The sequence below is a fragment of the Hyalella azteca genome, unplaced genomic scaffold (genome assembly GCF_000764305.2).
Source record: "Hyalella azteca isolate HAZT.00-mixed unplaced genomic scaffold, Hazt_2.0.2 contig13497, whole genome shotgun sequence".
NCBI lineage: Eukaryota > Metazoa > Arthropoda > Malacostraca > Amphipoda > Hyalellidae > Hyalella > Hyalella azteca.
Window position 1 is genome coordinate 23,296 of NW_025943417.1, and position 23,731 is coordinate 47,026.

General features: G+C 39.8%; 1 protein-coding gene across 1 annotated transcript in view; it reads left to right on the forward strand.

The window, feature by feature from the left end:
- Nucleotides 1–23,731, forward strand: part of LOC108665672 (glutamate receptor ionotropic, kainate 2) — a gene marked incomplete at its 5' end in the record, with an annotated part of 43,877 nt that overhangs the window by 18,343 nt on the left and 1,803 nt on the right. The window contains 11 exons of the mRNA XM_018152447.2: nucleotides 4,177–4,361; nucleotides 4,468–4,622; nucleotides 5,802–5,984; nucleotides 10,862–11,063; nucleotides 14,136–14,354; nucleotides 15,041–15,247; nucleotides 16,117–16,340; nucleotides 17,539–17,676; nucleotides 21,421–21,618; nucleotides 22,094–22,193; nucleotides 22,576–22,705. Coding sequence (XP_018007936.2) covers nucleotides 4,177–4,361; nucleotides 4,468–4,622; nucleotides 5,802–5,984; nucleotides 10,862–11,063; nucleotides 14,136–14,354; nucleotides 15,041–15,247; nucleotides 16,117–16,340; nucleotides 17,539–17,676; nucleotides 21,421–21,618; nucleotides 22,094–22,193; nucleotides 22,576–22,705 — 1,941 coding nt within the window. The remainder of the gene's footprint in view (nucleotides 1–4,176; nucleotides 4,362–4,467; nucleotides 4,623–5,801; nucleotides 5,985–10,861; nucleotides 11,064–14,135; nucleotides 14,355–15,040; nucleotides 15,248–16,116; nucleotides 16,341–17,538; nucleotides 17,677–21,420; nucleotides 21,619–22,093; nucleotides 22,194–22,575; nucleotides 22,706–23,731) is intronic.

A 23,731-nucleotide genomic window follows, 5' to 3' on the forward strand; every position in this document is an offset into this window, starting at 1 on the left:
TGCTTTACTCCCACTCACAGTCAAAACTATTATTCGTATAAGCGATTAATTATGTGAAGCCGCGCCAAGACGAGTTCTGTGCCATTTGCTCGCGTATCTCTAATGGTTCGTTGGGAAGAACATGCAAGAAAACTAGATATTTCAGGGAGCATGCAGCACTTTCACGAGCAGAGCAAACGCGTGGCACGGTATACGGGCAAACTAATACATATTCTCTCAGGAAAATTGCTGGTTCAAGGAGTTTAAATAGTGCCACACTTTCCTGACTACAGCACGAGCAGAGAGCGGACGTAGCTCTGATCCTCTCTATAGACGGGCCAAACTGTGTCAGGATGACCCGAACACGTGTAAAAAGTGCATCGTTGTTTGGACAAAGTTTAACTAATTTCTCTGCGTGAAGATTCTGTGAAGCGTTGCGGTTGCCAAGAAGTGTCGCGAGGGCACCGAGGCAGCAGCTGCTTGGCTATCATTTGTTCAGGCATTATAATGGGAGCTTTTGTTTCGCAAGACAAAGGTGTGCTGGCTATTCATTTGACTAGGAGTCACAGAGAAATTTTTATTCATTAATAGAGCTGTTCTGCCTGATAAGTTTATGCTAGGGCGCCTGATGAACGCTGAACAGCTGTCGCCTCTGCCGTGCCATTATGAACAACCATGTACCGGTTAAGCATTAAATGCGGTTTATACTCTGTACAGTTTTTAAAACAATTCTTGCCTATTGTTTATAAAGCATTCTGTAACGCTTAATTATAAATTATAATTCCACAATATATCTACTATTCATGCATTACTATGAACTATTTTTAGCTCAGTTTCTCATTTATGGAAAAAGGCGCTATTGTGCACGTCATGTCCGTCCGTCCGTGACTTCACCTCACGGGGACGAAAAAATGCGCTCTCTGTAACTCACTGCAATGAGTACTGATCTAATTTTTTAAGCATTATGTACCGCTTGATTATAAATTGCAATTGTAATTCATGAATCAATATAAAGTGTTAATCCATTTATATAGCTTCATATACGATGCACAGGGCATGAAATACCGTTTATATAGCAATATATAGAGCTTATTGTTTATTAAATAATATGTACCGTTGATGCTGCACTGCCGTTAATAATGAACTAGATATGGTTCATCTACTAGGCAAATTATATAATTCTTCAAACAACCAATACAATAAATAATGGCTGTAATGAAGCTATACGTTATTATAAGTTAGCTATAATTGAACTATACGTTATTATACGTTAGCTATAATGAAGCTAACTTAAGTATTCGAATCTATTGTAGGTGAAACTATTCTTGGATATAATACTAAATATTTTTAATTTTTAACTGTACCACAGTTTGTACCGTATTCTGTTTCCTAGTCTCTACCCTAGTCTGTATCCTATTCTGTATCCTAATCTTTATCCTAGTCTTTATCCTAGTCTTTATCCGAGTCTGCATACCATTATTTCTAAGAAAAGACAACAATACGCAAGATGAACAATTTATATTGCATTGTAAGAACCGAAAATTCACCTCTGACTAACCATGATAGGTTACTGAAAAAATCATGTTGTGGATCGTTGGTCTAACATTCGAGCAAAGAGAACTAAATTAATTTTCATTATTGTTTAATATTAATAAAAATAATTATATTATTAATATTACTAAATTATTTATTATCATTATAATAACGAATTTTTAATTATTTATTATAGTTGAACCCCTCCTAATATTTCAAAAGACGAATTGATATCTTTTTTCTTAGTTTACTTGCAAAAAAGTCTACGGACAAAACATTAGAGATTTCACTATCTAATACCGAGGATTCTAAAAATGAATGACGTCATTCTGTGACGGGAGGAAGCTAATGAAGTAGAAACCTGATTTTTTAAATAATAAATATATATAAATATTATTAGAATATATTACTATTAAATTGTCGTTACATTGCATTATAATTAAATTTTCATTAGATTATATCTTATATTATATAAAAATACAAGCATGATAATAAATAAAAAATATATTTTTTATTTTCAGAGGATCGTAGTATGCAGTGCAGAAAACTAAATAAAATTAAAGAATTTGATCCGAAGCACAGATCTGGAAATTTCAACTTGTCTCTGTCATCTGCAGCGGGAGATTTTATCTCGGCGTCTCTTGTTTTAAAGAGACCCAAGCACAGGCGCTTATATTGGAATGCCGAGGGACAAGCCTGGAATGAGGGGAGACATTCCTGGCTGGAATGAGGGTAGACATTCCTGGCTGGAATGAGGGTAGACATTCCTGGCTGGAATGAGGGGAGGCATTCCTGGCTGGAATGAGGGTAGGCATTCCTGGCTGGAATGAGGGTAGACATTCCTGGCTGGAATGAGGGTAGACATTCCTGGCTGTTCGATCCTCATCGCACGCAGGCCTTTCTTCGCCCTTATAATTGTAGTAAGTTTCAACTGTGATGTTGATAACCACGAGACAACAAAAACAATCGAACTTGTCGGTCGTTTTTTATTCAAACATGCATTCATCTCGTTAGTTTCATACTATCTAGAAGGTAAAGCTGAGAAAATTTCTTATTGAAAGTATTCTGGCATAGAGTAAAGAAATGTTTGTAAACGTTATTGAACTTTTCTGTTCATTTTGAATGATTGTGAGACTTACGAGGACGAATAGAGTTTGTAATACACTCATGACTCGTAAGTATTTATCTCATTAGTCAATTCTTGCAATATATTGGAATATTATTCTGCGCATTATCTATTCCTAATATTATATGCATTTAAGGATAATGATAACAGCTGGTAGCAATCACATTAATTTGAGTATCGTGAATTGCATAGACATTAGTTGTAAAGACATAAATTGCATAAACATAAGTTGCATAGACATAAGTTGCATAGACATAAGTTGTAAAAACATAAATTGCAAAGACATAAGTTGCATAGACATAAGTTGCATAAACATAAGTTGCATAGACATCAGTTGCATAGACATAAGTTGTAAAGACATAAATTGCATAAACATAAGTTGCATAGACATAAGTTGTAAAGACATAAATTGCAAAGACATAAGTTGCATAGACATAAGTTGCATAGACATAAGTTGCATAGACATCAGTTGCATAGACATAAGTTGCATAGACATAAGTTGCATAGACATAAGTTTGTCTCTTATACACATCTAGATGTGTATAAGAGACAGGTATCNTGCCTCCAAGCGAGGTATGTCATAGAGCACATACCTCCGTACGACAGCTTCCATGCCTCCAAGCGAGGTATGTCATAGAGCACATACCTCCGTACGACAGCTTCCATGCCTCCAAGCGAGGTATGTCATAGAGCACATACCTCCGTACGACAGCTTCCATGCCTCCAAGCGAGGTATGTCATAGAGCACATACCTCCGTACGACAGCTTCCATGCCTCCAAGCGAGGTATGTCATAGAGCACATACCTCCGTACGACAGCTTCCATGCCTCCAAGCGAGGTATGTCATAGAGCACATACCTCCGTACGACAGCTTCCATGCCTCCAAGCGAGGTATGTCATAGAGCACATACCTCCGTACGACAGCTTCCATGCCTCCAAGCGAGGTATGTCATAGAGCACATACCTCCGTACGACAGCTTCCATGCCTCCAAGCGAGGTATGTCATAGAGCACATACCTCCGTACGACAGCTTCCATGCCTCCAAGCGAGGTATGTCATAGAGCACATACCTCCGTACGACAGCTTCCATGCCTCCAAGCGAGGTATGTCATAGAGCACATACCTCCGTACGACAGCTTCCATGCCTCCAAGCGAGGTATGTCATAGAGCACATACCTCCGTACGACAGCTTCCATGCCTCCAAGCGAGGTATGTTCTGAGCACATACCTCCGTACGACAGCTTCCATCCCTTCATGCGCTGCCCTGACTTGAAATATCGAAAGAAAGTTGATAAAATCCTAACTATAAATTGGAAGGTATATCAAATATAGCGCACAACCTGACGATTCCAGCTGTCTGCCGTCCAGCAGGACTAGTCTGGACCTGGTGCTGGGTGAGCCTTGTTACGGTTACAAAGTATATTTACGATGTATTAATTATGAAATCACCACACACAGTCCTGAAGTATGATGTCACCACACACACTCACCAAGTATGTTGTCACCACACACTCACCAAGTATGATGTCACCACCCAGTTTGCCACTTGCTGCGGTCTGGCGTGGCCGCAATCTTCGGTCCCCAGTCGGGCCAGACGTCGGCCCACGTGCAGAGCATCTGCGACGCCTTCGCGGTCCCGCACATTGAGACCCGCTGGGACTACCGCATGCGCCGGGACGATTACTCCGTCAACCTCTACCCTCATCCGTCGTCACTCAGTAAAGTGAGTAAAATATTAATCAATTTTATCTTCTATTAATAATCACAATAATCAATATTACATATACACAATAATATAAGACAATAAGCAATATTTTGTGGTGTTGCAGGCGTACCTGGACCTGGTGCGGCTGTTCGGGTGGACGTCCTTCTGTATCCTGTACGAGGACAACGAAGGACTCATACGCCTGCAGGAGCTGCTCAAGACTCCACCGCAGGAGTTCGAGATCTCCATACGCCAGCTGGACAGGGGCAGTGACTTCAGGTGATGAATGTGGTGAATGTGATGAGTTGTGTGGGGGTGAATGTGATGAGTTGGGTGGGGGTGAATGTGATGATTTGGGTGGGGGTGAATGTGATGAGTTGGGTGGGGGTGAATGTGATGAGTTGGGTGGGGGTGAATGCGTGAGTTGCGTGAAATTATTTGAGTGGTAAATTGAGTGTCAATAATTGTGGTCCTTCAACAACCTTCCAAATTACAAAGATTTTCCAATCACCGGAAGAAGATTCATTATTGAGTTTTCTAAAGTGTACTTTGCTAACATAAAAAGGGTTTTCAAGTTTCGATTTCAATTTTAATAAGTTCATAACACACTGTGTAAATTGTGTAAGTTTGTAATGTAAAGTGTAAAGTGACAAGCGTATCTGAAAGTAAGAGTTTTCATTTATAGGTAACCTTGTCAACCGGACATATGTATATTTGCAGGTCAACATATTCCCAACAAATATATTCTTATTGATGATTTTATTTGCACGAAATTTTTAATAAAGTACGAAAAGTCAAACAATGTCAAACCTTTGCTCCTTCATCACTAATAATTCAATGAAGCGCAAAACACTTAAATTGGGATGACGATAAAAACTTAAATTGGGATGAACTAAAAACTAAAAACTATACATTATAAATAAATTTCCAAGCGCAGCTCAAAACACTTTACTAATTTGCATTAATAATTAATTATTTGGCGGTGAGCAGATCTACTCATTAATGTTGCTGTAGCAGTCCTAATGATTAATAATATTAATATTTTTGTCATTTTCATGATTTATTATTAATATTATAGGTCTAATAATCATTTCTTGTTCATATCGTAGGCCTAATCATCATTAATTTTATTCTTCATATCGTAGGACTAATCATCATTTATTCTTCATATCGTAGGACTAATCATCATTTATTCTTCATATCGTAGGACTAATCATCATTTATTCTTCATATCGTAGGACTAATCAACCTTTATTGTTCATATCGTAGGACTAATCATCATTTACTATCATATCGTAGGACTAATCATCATTTACTATCATATTGCAGGCCTAATCATCATTTATTCTTCATATTATAGGCCTAATCTTCGTTTACTATCATATTATAGGCCTAATCATCATTTACTATCATATTATAGATTTATAGGCCTAATCATCATTTACTATCATATTATAGGCCTACCCTGCGCGAGATCAAGCGGCTGGGCGACACCAACATTCTGCTCGACTGCCAGACCGACAAGATCGTCGAGGTGCTCAAGCAGGCGCAGCAGATCGGCATGATGACCCCATACAATAACTTCATCATCACCTCTCTGGTGAGTCATCATCACTTCCCTGGTGAGTCATCACCTCCCTGGTAAGTCATCGTTCATAAGGTCGCTGTGTTAAGCCAATACTCAGATAAATATGTGAGACATTGTCCAAGTATCGTTGACCTCTTTGCTCGTATTTGGTTCATCCTGACCCAATTTAGCCAGGCATGAGGACGTATCAGTGCTACGTCCGCTCTCTGCTCGTGCTCTAGGTGAGAAAAGGTGTCAATATTTGGACAAAAAAGTAGACCCATTTCTAGGTCAGAGTGAAGTCATTTCTGGCTGTCAATTTCCTGGATGGTATGACCGCCGGGAGTCGCTCAGCCATGCATGAGTTCTAAACTTGGCGTCACGACTAATTTTTGACCTGCCCAAAAAATACTTCATGTTGGCCGACTAAAAATTGGGCCGAGAACCAAATTTTACAACACTTCTCTTTAACTTCACTTCTTGTTTGTCTGTCTGTCTGTATGCTACAAATCTTATAATCGATATTTAACACAATTCTACCTGTCCAATCGATCTGAAATTTTGCACACCTGCGTAAAGTTGGAGACAATGCATGAATCAATTGCCAGAATAAATAATTTTATAAATAAAATTTTTTTTATTAATAAATGAAATTTAAAAATAATTTCGTCGGCTACAAATCTTATAATCCATATATGACACAATTTGACCTGTCCAATCGATCTGAAATTTTGCATAATTGCATAAAGTTGGAGACAATGCATGAATCAGTCGACAGAATAAATAATTTTGAAAATTTACAAAATTTTGATATCTTAAAAAATGTTTAAAAATAGTTTTTTTTTAATATTTGAAAATAAAATTAGAAATTCATTGTACATGTGTAACATCCAAGACACTGGATTATTCAGAAGTCTTGTCTTTAAAAAGTAATTTTTAAACGCATATTATTTAAATCTCAATAGCTATAGGACATCAAATAATGGACATCAATAGAAAGAAGAAATTTCTAATTTGAGGTGAAGATTTTTTCGGTTAAATGCAACTTGTTGCTTCCGAGTTCTTGAAGAATAAAAAATTGTGCTGCATAGTTCATACAACGCACTGTACTGCAGTACACAATTAAACAATACAAGCTCTGTGTTGTGCTGTATAACGATACTATTTGTAGCTTAAATTATATCATTCATTATGATTTAGCGAATGAAATAAATTATTTCTAATTAGAGCAGATTTTCTTGTTAATTTAAGTTACAATTAAAATCAACTAATTAGACAATTGTTACACTTAATGAACGTCCTGGGATTATTATTCATTACAGAAATAAAACAATTGCATTATTTATCACTTCTATTTTAATCTGTAACTATTGTCAAGATTCCGTAGCAGAACATTTGATTCTCTTTAACTTGTCTCCAATTTGCTTCTTTGGGAGGCTTGATGAAATTTATTAAATCGCATCGTTATACGCTGAGCGAGACATCGATCCGGCGCTCGAGGGCTGCCATGTCTCGAGAGTCTCGGCGCCTGAGGGCTGCCATGTCTCGAGAGTCTCGGCGCCTGAGGGCTGCCATGTCTCGAGGGTCTCGGCGCCTGAGGGCTGCCATGTCTCGTGGGTCTTGGCGCCTGAAGGCTGCCATGTCTCGAGGGTCTCGGCGCCTGAGGGCTGCCGTGTTTCGAGGGTCTCGGCGCCTGAGGGCTGCCATGTCTCGAGGGTCTCGGCGCCTGAAGGCTAACGCGTTATTATATTTATACGTTAAAACGCAAGGTTCTCTGGCTAGTCGAATATAATTATGATTAATTAACTTGGATAATTAAGGAACGAAATATTAAACTGTTCGTTACTTCTATTTTGCACTTTATTGACACATGATATAGTGACAGACGTTCATAACGGGGAAGTTTCTTAAAATATGTGTTGTATACAATTTATATATATGTAAATATATGTTGTATCAAAATATATATTTCGTTAGATATGTATGATAATATCCATATACATATAAACTAATTTTCGAACTATAATTTGGATGCGTGCTTGCCTCGCTGTCTAGGAAAGTATAGCAAAACCTCTAATAAAAACGATAATTAAATCAATAAATCATTTAATTAAAGATATCGTTTAAAAATATGTCTTTAATTGTCTGTACTTAATTGCCTACATAAAGCTCGAGCCGTTCACGCGTATTTTTGTTATCGTTTATGAGTTAGCGCTAACAGCGTCGTTAGGCCGGTACTTAATTACAGCATTTATCGACCAGCCGTCGGCGCAGGCTGGCCTCTTGTGCAAAGTACAGCTTAATGAAATCAGCCGCTCGCGTAGGCCTAGTAATTTTTAACGGCCCCATATTGATGCGCGGGGGCGGTGCAAAGTGGGCTAGAGCCGCGACATGGCAGAGTAGCTTATTATACGTGTTCTACGTAGTATACGTGCTCTACGTAGCATACGTGCTATACGTAGTATACGTGCTCTACGTAGTATATACGTGCTCTACGTAGCATACGTGCTCTACGTAGCATACGTGCTCTACATAGCATACGTGCTCTACATAGCATACGTGCTCTACGTAGCATACGTGCTCTACGTAGCATACGTGCTCTACGTAGCATATACGTGCTCTACATAGCATACGTGCTCTACGTAGTATACGTGCTCTACAGTCTTTCCTCGCCGAACATTTCACCCTCACCCTAACACTCAACACTCACCCTTTTACTTTTTACATTCCCTACCCTCTTTCCCCCAACACTCCTCCCCTTCCCCCAACATCACCCCCTTCCCTCAACACTTCTCCCTCAACCCCCCACTTCACACCCCCTTTCCCCCAACACTTCCCCCACTTTACACCCACCTCTCCCAACTTCCCGACAATCCCGCTCTCAGAAGTTCGTTCTTCTCGCAACTTCGGCCATCAAGTCTCTGGCTGAACATCCAAAATTCGGAAATTTATCGCCGATTGATCATTTTTCCTTACAAATCCATAGATGGGATCGGTCGTGAATTTAATGATCAAATAACGTACTTCTCAAAATGAAAATTATTCTTTTGCTGGTATTATTAATCGTTCGTTTGAAATTTGTTTAAGAATCGAAAAAAATATATTTTTGTGGCGTCGAAACATGAATAATATAATGTGATGCAATAAGTATAAATTTTCGGTCACTGCTCGGATGTCAATTTTAGTAATAGTTAATTTATTTTTCGATTTCCATGAAAAATTAGCGTAAAGTTTCACTGCTCAGAGACAATTTATTTCATTGCTTCACATTTGTATAATCGGAAAATGAGTGAATTTCGCTAAACTCCTAAAATGTTTAATAATGATATTGAAATGATTGCAACTAAACAATGTAAACACTTGCATTGCACAATCTCGGCTTGGCATACACAATAGATTGTGACTCAGGCCGCACTGGTAAGTAACAATAAACATTCCACAACTCAAATGGCTTCATTTCACCGCCATCATTCCATAACTTCCATGCTATCATTCCACGTCTTCATCCCATAAACCCTTAGGGATAAAAATGGAGGAATGATAACCGGAGACTTGTGGGATGATGGAGGTGGAACGATAGCTACATCATCCCACAACTCCCCCAAGAACCCATATCTCCACCATGCCTCCACATCACTAAATAAACAGCCACAACTTGCCACACAAACGTCAGCGCCGAGCGATCGCAGCCTCAACGGAAGTCTGTATCGTCGCCACATTTTGCCGCGCTCGACACTAATTCTCGACAGGGGGGCTGAATTTCCTTTTTGAAGGAGGGGGGGGGTGAGGCAGTATTCTATTTGGATACCGGTGTTCTCTGAGGGATCAGTATTCTCTGTGGGTACCGGAATTATCTGGGAGAGGGCATGTGAAAATGTATAAGGTATTCCCTATTTGGAACAGTATTCCCTGTAGGGGAGACAGCAATCTTTAATTGGGGAGATCAGAATTCTCTGGGAGGATCAGAATTCTCTGGGAAGATTAGAATTCTCTGGGAGCATCAAAATTCTCTGGGAGGATCAGAATTCTCTGAGAGGATCAGAATTCTCTGGGAAGATTAGAATTCTCTGGGAGTATCAAAATTCTCAGGGAAGATTAGAATTCTCTGGGAGCATCAAAATTCTCTGGGAAGATTAGAATTCTCTGAGAGGATCAGAATTCTCAGGGAAGATTAGAATTCTCTGGGAGTATCAAAATTCTCTGGGAGGATCAGAATTCTCTGAGAGGATCAGAATTCTCTGGGAGGATCAGAATTCTCTGGGAGGCTCAGAATTCTCTGGGAGGCTCAGAATTCTCTGGGAGGATCAGAATTCTCTGAGAGTATCTGGGAGGATGAAAATCCTGTGGGAAAATGAAAACTTTCATCAACGTCTCATGGCTTCAGCTGATGCGTGACCATAACGGCACACGTGGACAAATTTTACCGAAATATTCTTGTTTACGATTAGATTTCGTAAGGAAAACGTTTATTTAACGTTATTTCAATGTGAGATGCCTAGTGGAAAGAAACTGGATGCTTCGGGTCTGACATTGGGATCAATAATTCGGTAACTGGAGCCAGACATGTTGGCGCAGCAATACGTTGTCTTGCTACATCCTTGTCGGCTGATTGAAATAAAGTGGAAATAACGTTTATTTAACGTTATTTCAATGACATCAACTCGTGATCAATTTTTATTAAACTTACAATAAGTGTCTTTCGAACTCACCGTATCTTCGCTTGCTTGAAGGCTGAATTGTCGATTAGCTTTTAAATAACGTATTCGATATCCGCGTGCCTCACGCACCATGCCTCACGCACCGTGCCTCACGCACCGTGCCACACGCACCATGCCTCACGCACCATGCCTCACGCACCATGCCTCACGCACCATGCCTCACGCACCATGCCTCACGCACCATGCCTCACGCACCNGGGGGTGAGTGATGGGGACACTGAGTACCAGCTCAGGATGGGGGTGAGTGATGGGGACACTGAGTACCAGCTCAGGATGGGGGTGAGTGATGGGGACACTGAGTACCAGCTCAGGATGGGGGTGAGTGATGGGGACACTGAGTACCAGCTCAGGATGGGGGTGAGTGATGGGGACACTGAGTACCAGCTCAGGATGGGGGTGAGTGATGGGGACACTGAGTACCAGCTCAGGATGGGGGTGAGTAAAGGTGCAGGATGGGGTGAGTAATAGTGGATGATGGAGTGAAGAAGGATGGAGCGAGTAATAGTGAAGGATGGGGTAAAGAATAATGTAGGATGGGGTGGCTAATAGTGAGGGATGAGGTGAGTAATAGTGAAGGCTGGGGGTGAGTAGTGGTGAAAGATGGGGTGAGTAATGGTGAAGAGTAAGGTGAATTATAGTGAAGGATGGAATTAGTTATAGTGAATAATAGTGAAGTATGGGGTGAGAACGCTGAAAGATGATTGTGGGTAGCAATGAGGACGGACCCGTTCGATAGCTCAGGATGGTGTCAGTATCGTTAGCGCTGTGCATATAAGTTCACGCACGCGATTTTTTTATTTATGTCCTTTCATACGGCATTTTTTTTTATTTTACAACACTTTTCCTTAACTTCACTTCTTGTTGTTTGTCTGTCTGTCTGCCACAAATCTTATAATCAATTTTTAACACACTTCTGCCACTCCAATCGATCTGAAATTTTGCACACTTGCGTTAAGTTGGAGACAATCCATGAATCAATTGACAGAATAAATAATTTTAAAATTGAATTTTTTTTCCAATCATAAAAAAATTTTAAAATAATTTTCTCTGCTACAAATCTTATAATCCATATTTGACACACTTCTACCAGTCCAATCAATCTGACATTTTGCGCACTTTTATAGAGTTAGAGACAATGCATGAATCCAGTTGACAGAATAAATAATTTTGAAAATTCACAAAATTTTATATATTAAAAAATTTAGAAAATTAATTTTTTAATATTTAAAAATAAAATTAGAAATTTATTGTACATGTGTAACATCAGAGACACTGCATTCTTTAGAAGTGTTGTCTTTAAAAAGAAATTTTTAGAAGCATATTATTTTCATTAAGCTCATTTATCCAATTGGACCATAAATTTGCAACCTTAAAAAATAAAATTCCAGGCCGTGCAATATTCCTGATTTCATAAATGAAACCTTTAATTTTTATAAAGAGTTAAATAGCATGACAAACTCATTTACCTCATTTACATTATTTTAAGAAATTTACCTCAAATGTATAACACGTGTCTCATAGTACATTAACGTGTGAATAAAATGTATGAAATATGCTGACGGCACTCATGTATGACGCAGTAATGTGTGTGCAGACAGAGACGGCACTCATGTATGACGCAGTAATGTGTGTGCAGACAGAGACGGCACTCATGTATGACGCAGTAATGTGTGTGCAGACAGAGACGGCACTCATGTATGACGCAGTAATGTGTGTGCAGACAGAGACGGCACTCATGTATGACGCAGTAATGTGTGTGCAGACAGAGACGGCACTCATGTATGACGCAGTAATGTGTGTGCAGACAGAGACGGCACTCATGTATGACGCAGTAATGTGTGTGCAGACAGAGACGGCACTCATGTATGACGCAGTAATGTGTGTGCAGACAGAGACGGCACTCATGTATGACGCAGTAATGTGTGTGCAGACAGAGACGGCACTCATGTATGACGCAGTAATGTGTGTGCAGACAGAGACGGCACTCATGTATGACGCAGTAATGTGTGTGCAGANACACATCTAGATGTGTATAAGAGACAGGCACATGCCTTTATGTGGCAATATACACATGCCTCTTTGTGGCGATATACGCATGCCTCTATGCGGCAATATGCACATGCCTCTATGTGGCAATATACACATGCCTCTATGTGGCAATATACGCAGTCCTCTATGTGGCAATATACACATGCCTCTATGTGGCAATATACACATGCCTCTTAGTGGCGATATACACATGCCTCTATGTGGCAATATATCCCCATATAACCACCCATCTCCAATCACGTATCGGCCCTTCAGGCTCCGCGCTAAGTTATTATTCGTCGGTCTTCGCTGTTCCCGTCACTCGTCAATGTCGATTGCATTTCAATTCTTGGCCGCCGCCTCCTGAGTCCGAATCAATCCATTAGGCGTCGCAAATTGATTTCCAGAGCAGGAAGAGGCTAGGATGTCCCAGGATCTTTGAAGCTACTATACGATGGACTAAGGGCTTTGAAGGGGGTAGAATGATCTTGGATTTTTGAAGCTGCTAGGATAACCAAGGTGATATGAAGAGGCTAGGATGACCTAGCAGCTTTCAAGAGGCTAGCAGGACCAAGGAACTTTAATCACATCCCAGTTAATGACGAAGGAATCAGTTGATAGTCATTCTGGTGTTTGTTTAACAAACGTTTTGATGAGATAAATTGTAAGCCGTAAGCCATGTCTATATATAGGGATGATTTCAAGATACGAATCCTAATATAATTTCATCATCAACACATGAATGGGAATTTAAAATATACAAAGATCTTTTCCTTAAAGGCGATGAAGATTTATCCTTCCTGATGTTTTGATTGCACAGTGATTAAATAATTCCACACTCATTACCACAATCGACCTTCTCTCAAACCTTTACATTTACCTTTGCCGCACAAACCTTTGCCGCACAGTAAATCTTACTAATAAAATAATATCGAGATTTAAATTATTAATCTAAGTTTGATTGTAAATAAGAAAGGACTTCACAAATAATTCAATAGATATGTCAGACGTATTAAAGCGGTGCTCCAAACTCTCGACGTCTCTTCTTCCATTACCACAACGTTAAAAGTGTTACAGCAACGTTCAATCTCTCTTACCTCACCATGACGGTAAACACATTAAAGTAAAACTCAAAAGCTCTTCATGCCTATATTCATCTTAAGACGATGGTAAACATATTTGAATAATACTTCAAATATCTTTACGTCTCTTTCAGCGCATTTTCTCATTTATGGAAAAAATGCACTATTGTGCTCGCCATGCATGTGCCTCCGTCTGTCTGTCCGTCTGTCTGTCCGTCCGTGATTTCACGTTTTTGTCGACGAGAAAATGCGCTCTCTGTCACTCACTGCAGTGAGTACTGAGTTATACCACGAGTTATATCTTACCACGACCGTATCTGAGTTTTATCTTACCACGACCGTAAACGTATTAAAACAAAACTTCGAAACATTTTACGTTACCCTTTCCCCCATTGAGGTGAACATGACTGGACTCACCGGCCACATCGAGTTCGACTCGCTGGGCTTCCGCACGAACTTCGACCTGGACATCGTGGAGCTGGACCTGCAGGGCTTCGTGAAGGCCGGGTCCTGGAACCTGGTGCTGGGCGCCAACTACACCAGGACGTACCAGGAGGTCCATGACCAGGCCATCAGGGGGCTCAAGAACAAGACACTCATCGTCACTTTTGCGTTCGTGAGTAAATACTTACGGCTTGTGAAGAAACTAAGTCTTTTAAAAAGACTTAGTTTCTAAACAATTACGGCTTGTAAAGAAACTAAATTTTTTAAAATATTCAGTTTCTAAACCATTACGGCTTTTTTTTAAAGAGAGTAGAGCTTTTTTAGAAACTAAGTCTTTTGTTCACAGGCCATCAGGGATCTTAAGAACTAGACCTTCATCGTAACCTTCCCTTTCGTCCGTATATATTAGATTGATGCTGCTTGGTAAATCTTTTTCAGAAAATAAATCATATGTTTGTATCTTCAGATGACTCATGAACAAGGCTCTAAATGTTAAATTTGCTTTAGGATTAATAATGAGTGACGGCATATTAGAGCTTATAAGAAGACTAATGTTCTTATTTTTTGGAAATTTGTTATTTTTTATTATACTCCAAGGTTTAAAATTTAATTCTAGTGAAATATGAAGAAAACTGTTGATGACACATCTGATACAACTTTCTCGGCCCAAATTTTTTTTCATATTTTTATTATTCGCCAAACTCATTATAGTAGAGGCCAAATTCACCCCTTTAAGACATTAATAGTACATTGAGTGCTATGCAACATTACATTACATTGATGTTTGCTTATTAAAGAGACAAAACCTCAAAAAATTAATATGTATACATTTTGCACATGTAATTATTGCACTGCCAGACCGACCCTTACATCATGCGCAAGAAGAGTGCGCACAGCCTCACCGGCAACGACAGGTTCGAAGGTTTCTGCGTGTCTCTGCTCGACGAGATCTCTGCCCTTCTCGGCTTCAATTACACGCTCGTGCCAATCAAAGATAACGTCTACGGCACCAAGAACGTCGAGACCGGCGAGTGGAACGGCATGATTGCAGAGCTGCTGTCTCAGGTCAGAGACGTGTTTAGACTTACTCAGGTCAGAGACGTGTTTACTTACTAAGGTGAGAGACGTGTTTAGACATACTCAGGTCAGAGACGTGTTTAGACATACTCAGGTCAGAGACGTGTTTAGACATACTCAGGTCAGAGACGTGTTTAGACATACTCAGGTCAGAGACGTGTTTAGACATACTCAGGTCAGAGACGTGTTTAGACTTACTCAGGTCAGAGACGTGTTTGGACCTACTTAGGTCAGAGACGTGTTTAGACTTACTCAGGTCAGAGACGAGTTTGCACTTACTCAGGTAAGAGACGCGTTTAGACTTACTCTGATCAGAGACGTGCTTACTTACTCAGGTCAGAGACGTGTTTAGACTTACTCATACCAGAGACGTGTTAAGACTTACTAAGATCAGAGACGTGTTTACTTACTCAGGTCAGAGACGTGTTTAGACCTACTTAGGTCAGAGACGTGTTTAGACTTACTCAGGTCAGAGGCGCGTTTGCACTTACTCAGGTCAGAGACGTGTTTGGAATTTATTCATGTCAGAGACGTGTTTAGAATTTACTCAGGTCAGAGACGTGCTTGGACTTACAGGTCAGAAAGCTGCTAGAAATAACTAATATTATACTAATTCGGACTGAATTTATAATATTTTAAGAATATTAGAGTATTTAATTCCCGTTCATTTTAGTTCAACTTTAGTCCAACCAAAAAAATGGCAATTACATGTATTCAAATAACAATGTTTGAAATTGAAAGCCTCACCATTGTAGACGAAATACAAATGTAAATATGTATGTATATCTTCGACGTAACTTGAACAGCATCTGCCCAACAATACGTATATATGAATGTTTTTTTACTTATTCGCCCAGAGAGCTGACATGGCCATAACAGACCTGACCATAAACTACGAGCGCGAGGAGGCCGTAGACTTTACTATGCCATTCATGAACCTCGGCATCTCAATTATATACAAGAAGCCCCAGAAAATGGCCCCGTCTTTGTTCTCGTTTCTGTCGCCGCTGTCGGTGGAGGTTTGGATTTATATGATCACGGCCTACGTCGGCGTATCCATGATACTCTACATCTTGGCCAGGCGAGTTTTTCTACCACGTTTTTCTTCTCTTCGCTTCGTGTCCGTCTGTCTGTCTGTCATCAAAAACTCAAACCTTAATTTATAGCACTTCTGAAGATCCTAGCAACTTGAAATTTGGCGTGCATGCTTATGCTGCCTAACAATTCGAGATTTGATCATCAGAAGTACTAATAAGTTTAAAAAAATAAAAAAATAAAAAATAAAAATTCACGGTTGGGAATCTAGTTTTTTTGTCGAACATCCAGAGTTGCCAACCCTGGCAAATGATTTGAATTGCTAAAATTGCTAAACTAAAAAGTAGAAAATAAATAAATGTAAAAAACATTTTTAAAAATTTTTTTTTTCTGGTGTTACAAAACTAAAAACAATGAAATAACACAAATAAAAAAAACTTTTAAAAACCACGTTTTCTTAACGGACAAAAAAGAAACATTAACTTTTTCAGTGAGCTGTCCTAAATTTTATTCTTGACCTAAAATAAAGTATAAAGTTTATTTTTTCAAATCTTATGCTGAGAAAACACAAAAAAACGTTGGGTGGGCTTTAAGACACATTCATTACCCAAGTTCTATTCATAATACTTAATCTGTAGCTCCTCATAATATAAGATATTTAGATCTTCACAGTGCCCGCCCCACGTTTTTTGTGTTTTCTCAGCATAAGATATGAAAAAATAAACTTTAGACTTCATTTTAGGTCAAGAATAAAATTTAGGACAACTCACTGCAAAAGTTAATGTTTCTTTTTTGTCCGTTACGAAAACGTGGTTTTTAAAAGTTTCTTTTATTTGTTTTATTTCATTGTTTTTAGTTTTGTAACTACCAGAAAAACGTCTTTTTTTATATGTTTTTTTTATATTCATTTATTTTAAATTGATTCAAAATTGTTTAATTTGAATTGTCAGGAGGTTCAGCATTCGGTTAATCATTCAATAAAATCTAGAGAGTTTAATGATTCATTATTTATCAGGTGCATTAAAAATTTATTATGCAAAAATTAAATATCCATAAATGATCGATCAATAAAACTGACTTTCTGCTTATCCTCCTATACAATTTCTTGCACCTACTAATAGTGAACGTTTTTACCACAAGATCAGAAAAAATGTAACTTTACAAGTGATTTAAATGATTTAAAAATTCGATATAACTGATTGTTGCCACTCGCATCACTGACTTTAACGCGGTTCTTGTTCCAGGTTCACGCCGTATGAGTGGCAGAACCCCCATCCTTGTGACCCGGAACCTGAGAGCCTCGAGAACCAGTTTACGATGGTTAACTGCATGTGGTTCGCTATTGGTTCACTTATGCAGCAAGGCTGTGACATCCTACCGCAGTAAGATATCCTTGACAATTAAACCTATATTTGTAACGTTTACTGATTTTACTGGAACGTATTTAACGTTTTTAGCAGCAGGTGACACGATAGATTGCTTTTCTCAGGATTCACTCAGGTCAGAGACGTGAGTAAGTCAATGTATTTCGTCCTAAAGTAATGTGAATTAGATCCTTTTCAAACGCAAATATTAACAGCATAACAGTAAATTTTGCAATAATGTAATATCATACAGTTTTCAGACATATACATTATCTCCACCTTCAGTTTTGACCATGAATAGCTATTAAAAGAAATTCGTAATCACCATGAGAACCTGAAGATAATCAAATGCTGAGTTACTGCATTGACGTAGGTAAATGCTTGTGAACATCTGATATCATAAATGTCATCTTCCACAAGATAACCATCTGACACTTCCCAACATAACTGGTACTTCCCAACGTAACTGGCACATCCCAGCATAACTGGTACATCCCAACATAACTGGTACTTCACAACATAACTGGTACTTCTCAACATATCTGGTACTTCCCAACACAACTGGCACTTCCCAACATAACTGGTACATCCCAACATAACTGACACTTCCCAACTCCCAAGTGTCAGTTATGTTCTTGTTCTTGTTTCAAATTCTAGTAATCCGTCAGGGACCTTGTATAAACAATGAGCATACCTGTATACTTCAATGAAGTCCCCACGCAAATGTCGATAAGGGGGAGGTATACCCTAAAATTTTCAGATTTGGCATTTCTGGGTTTTAATCTCATCTTAAAGCTGAAATTCTGCTCTTTCCAATGGTACCACTGCCATCGCTGTACGCCAATATTTACGTTCATGACGTCTCTTTAAAGGGAAGCGGGTGAGCGAGTGCTTTAACTAATTAGATATAAAGTAATTAGCTGCTGAAATCTTTGAATATAGTTTCTACTTGAGTTGTGCTGCAGTTACATGCTTTGTCTCATCTTAAAGCTGACAGTCTGAGCTTTTCAACGATACCCTGCGATCCATGTACGTCAATATTTACGCACACAGCGGGGCTTTAACGGGGGGCGGGGGGTGGAGTTCCTTCACAAAATAGACCCAAGGTAATTCACTCGCTGAGACTACAAATATTGGTGTAGTAACAGATGCAGAAGCAAAATGCTGAGTTACTGCATTGACGTAGGTAAATGCTTGTGAACATCTGATATCATAAATGTCATCTTCCACAAGATAACCATCTGACACTTCCCAACATAACTGGTACTTCCCAACATAACTGGTACTTCTCCCAACGTGAGACCTATCCTCCTAGAGGATAGAGTTTTGAAGCCTATCTCCTCCTAGAGTTTTGAAGCTACAGCGATGAGACATATACCATTCTATTCGTAAAGACCATACCTATGCAGTAACACGGCCCTTTATGCAGTAACACGGCCCCCCTTCACGAATAGAATGGTATATGTCTCATCGCTGTAGCTTCAAAACCCTAGGAGGAGATAGATTTCTACAGTACCCCCTTTTTTGTCCGTTTTCTATGAATTTCACGTTTTCTATCAAATTTATTATATAAACTCCCAGTCACCCTCTTCGCTTATAAAAACTATTTTTGATAATACGGCACCATGGCAGCGCTGTGATGATGTTCCTTCACATAAGAAGCACTACTGTCTTGACTGTGTAGCATCATCATGAATATGATCTAGTTTATTCCTAAGTTCTTATTCAATTCATGAATAATGATGTATGTCATTCAATAATCATAATCCAAAAATAACAAATCACCCAGTCACCCTGGGTGATTAACATCAATACAATACATCATACAATAACATCAAGCTGCAGTCACCCTCTTCGCTTTGTGCGGAGTGGTGTTCTGCAAGTCGCCCCTAGCATTCTTGAGTGGAATTAGGCTACAGAAGCCTGTAGTTTGGTAGCTATGCTACATTTAGTGACTAATTCAAGGCGTGTGGGACTTTGTCGCGCCGTCCTGAAAAGTTCAACTTTTTGTCACGGAAAACCTATCTCCTCCTAGAGTTTTGAAGCTACAGCGATGAAACATATACCATTCTATTCGGAAAGACCATACCTATGCAGTAACACGGCCCTTTTTTAGATTTGTGCATAGTTTGGATTCAAAATGGGAGGAAAGGGGGGGGGGAAATGAGAAAAAATTAAAAAAAATGGAAAAATACTTGTAAAAAAACTAAAGCAAAAATCAAAAATCGAGCCGTGTTACTGCATTGGTATGGTCTTTACAAATAGAATGGTATATGTCCCATCGCTGTAGCTTTAAAACCCTAGGAGGAGATAGATTTCTACAGTACCCCCTTTTTTGTACGTTTTCTATGAATTTCACGTTTTCTATCAAATTGTCCGAAAAAATCACACGAACAAAAATGTCTTAGAATTCTGTTTTACATAAGTTTACCAAGTTTCAGAGTGATCCGTCCATAAACAAAAAGTTTTTCTGGAGGGTATACCTCCCCATAGAGAGCTTTGGAAGCTTCATAATCTTTCTTCATAAAACATCACCTCCAAGCATAGAATTATCCTTGTTGCACGCCTTTGAACACTATCTACTTAGTTTTTGTCCTTTTCAAGTTTCGGTGACCACACGGCACTTCAAAACTCTAGGTTTCGGCGCACGAAAACGAAACCAACAGGTTCATTGCTTCTGCATCTAGGGACTCATAAGAGCGTCTGATCAGCCCAAGAACTAAACTATCAATATCATCTTCCAGTTGAATTTTTTTTACGCATCCTTAACTGTATTATCAATTTTTGCGTTGTTGGCATGCATATAGCACACGCTGGACAGTAACGAACAAAAGAGGCCCAAGAAAGCTTCCTTGAAGCACGCCACTGCGCACTGATGCCCAGTCTGACACGGTTCCGTTAATACTGACATGTTATCGTCAACCTACTAGGAAATCGTTCAAATCACTGATCCATTGGCGTAAATTACCCTCTATTCCCAAAGACTTCATTTCACGCAACAGCCGCTCATGCGAAACACTGTAAAATTTCTTGGCAAAGTCGAGGTACAATGCATCCACTGGCTCCCTTTCGTAAAGCAGGCGAGTCCAATCGGTCAACGTAGACAAGAGGTCAGTGGTGCAGGATCTACCTGAAATAACCATGTTGACAGTCTGATAGGAGATGGTGGACAGTTAAGTGATCGATAATCCTATCCCTCACTACAGATTCCATTACCTTACATACAACACTTGTCAGACTGACAGGGCGATAGTTACCGGGGCTCCTCTTGTCGCCTTTTTGGAAAATGGTGTTACTTGAGCTTCTTTCCAATCGGCCCGTTGGTAGTTTTTGAATCGGCCGACTTTGATCCAAGATCAAAATCCCTAGCTTCGTTCAAGGTTATATAAAAGAATAGTGTCAAAGGACCGGCCAGGGCGGTTGCTAATTCTTTGAGCAATCTAGTATGGAAGCCGTCTGGTCCACATGACTTGTTGCTCTTGAGAATCTCTTCTTCGTGTAAACTGAGAACCACTTTTTACTCGATTTGACTCTTTATTCACATTCTCTTTCACTGAATTCATTTCAGTGTTTTTACTGAAACACTTTAGCCTAAAATGCATAAATATAGTTACACGCCATAGTGAAAATGCCAGTTGTGAGCCCGCCCAGCACGCACATCCACCTTGTCAGACACGGCTCAACCACGACTGATGTGACACAATTATTTATAATTATGCGTCAATTGCCTTCATCATAATAATGGTTATGTGCGCACCACAGTGCGGTGTCCACCAGAATGGTGGCGGGGATGTGGTGGTTCTTCACCCTTATTATGATCTCATCATACACGGCTAACTTGGCCGCGTTTCTCACGGTCGAGCGGATGGACAGTCCCATAGAGTCTGCTGAAGACCTCTCCAAGCAAACCAAGATCAAATATGGCGCTTATAGATCAGGGTCTACAGCGGCTTTCTTCAGGTCAGAAACTATGCCGACTCAGTTACATATGTTCCTATAAATTGATATAATTAGGGATGAGTTATTATAATACGGATGATACAGTGGTGACTCAGTTGGGGAACTCTCATGTAGAACAATGTAGGCTCAGTTATGTTATTGTTATATGAAACTATAAAGACTCAGTTACTTTATTATCATATGGAACAATGCCATCCGTTACGTCATTAACAAATGAAACGATGTAGTCTCCCTTTGTTTCTTAATCAAATGAAACAATGCTGGATTGTTAGTCAATTTTACACCCGTGAAAGTTTGTGCTTGTTTTGACCCTGTAAAAGTATCGCGCGGAGTCACAATTTCATAATAAATTCTTAAATCTTACCCATTAATTTTAAAGTGCTAAAACTTACCTTGTTTTTTATGAAGTAGCATTTTATAAATAGTGATGTTCATTATTCAATGTATTGTATAGTTGAACTTTTTGTTGTAACAGAGACTCGACCTTACCGACCTACCAGCGCATGTGGCAATACATGAACTCAACTCCCGGCGTTTTTGTTGACTCCAACGCTGATGGCTACCAGCGCGTGCAGGTACTGTCAACTCCTCAAATTCTTCACTATCCTGAATATGGTGGATTTAAAATAATTTAAAACAAGGTCAAAACACTGCAATCAATAAAATGCAAACCGGCGAGAAGGAAAAATTCTTTATTTATAAGTACAATATTGCATTTGCCGGAAAAACTGCTCCTCTGCCCCCTCTACCCTCATGCCGTTAATACATTTGTCCCCTCATACCTCCTTTCACGGCTCCCCACCCTTGTCACGCTCACTCCCTCACACCCAACTCTTACTGCCCCTCCACACCCTTGACCCCTTACCCTCCCCCTCCAACCCCGCATACACACACCCTAACCTACCCCACTCTAGTGCCTCACTTATCCCCTCAACCCCTCAACTCCCGCCCCCACAGGACGACAACGGCCTGTACGCGTTCCTGAGCGAGTCGACGAGCATCGAGTACGTGACGGAGCGGAAGTGCGACCTGGTGCAGGTGGGGGGCCTGCTCGACTCCAAGAGCTACGGCATCGCCCTGCCTCCTGGTGGGTGATAGGAAGGTTATTAGGCTGCCTCATTCTTTCTCATACTCCTAACAAAATTTGGGGACAGCTTAGGCTTCAGCAGAATATTCGCTACACTTGGCGCAGTTATTCTGGGTTTACGTGACTACTCGATTAAAATGAGCTTCTGGTCAGAATCTCATCTCCGACTTTATAGTCACCCGAGAGTATGATAAGGGTTGGCCGAGCTGAGTCATACCGCGTTTGCAAGCTTCTTAGAGGCTGTTCTTCAAACCCTGAGCCGAAGCGGTCATAGGTGAAGCGGTCGTGGAGCACGCTGATTTGCGTGCTCCACGAATCCTATAGGTGGCACCTGATTCGAAATCGGGCCCACATATATATTTTGTTAGGGCTACCACATGCTGCTTCATGCTGCCTCATGCTGTCTGCACGGCCGCAGCAAATATGCACGGCCGCACGCTGCCTCATATTTGCTCATACAGCCTTATAATTACTTACAGAAGAGCGCATCATAATTCCTCCTAATACATCGCCTCACAATTCACTCCATTATACATTCCTCACAATCATCACGCATCCAGCTGCTCTATTCATTCGTCCACGCTCCAACAAATTTAACCAGCCTAATGCAACACGACATAGAAAAGTTCTTTATAAAAAGAATTTTTGATAACAATTTATATTCAAGTCACGCAATATTAACATAGGTTAGAGTTAGACCCTATCTGCAATGATATATATAACGGAGCCTAATATGTATCTGCCATGATATATATTATAGGCCTCTACCATGATATATATTAGACCCGACCTGCGATGATACGGCGCGACTTATCGCAGGTACGGACCTGAGTGAGCCCTGGCATGGTGGTTAATATAACCATTTACGATTGTTCTTAAACTCAGCTACTCGTATTTGTATACATATGAGTGAGTGGTTTTATTCCCCCTCCCCGGAGTGATTTACTAACTATATGAATTAGTCTTAGAAAAATTAAAATACCGCCTATAACTATTCAAGATTTTAAATAATTTTTCTAGTTAGCA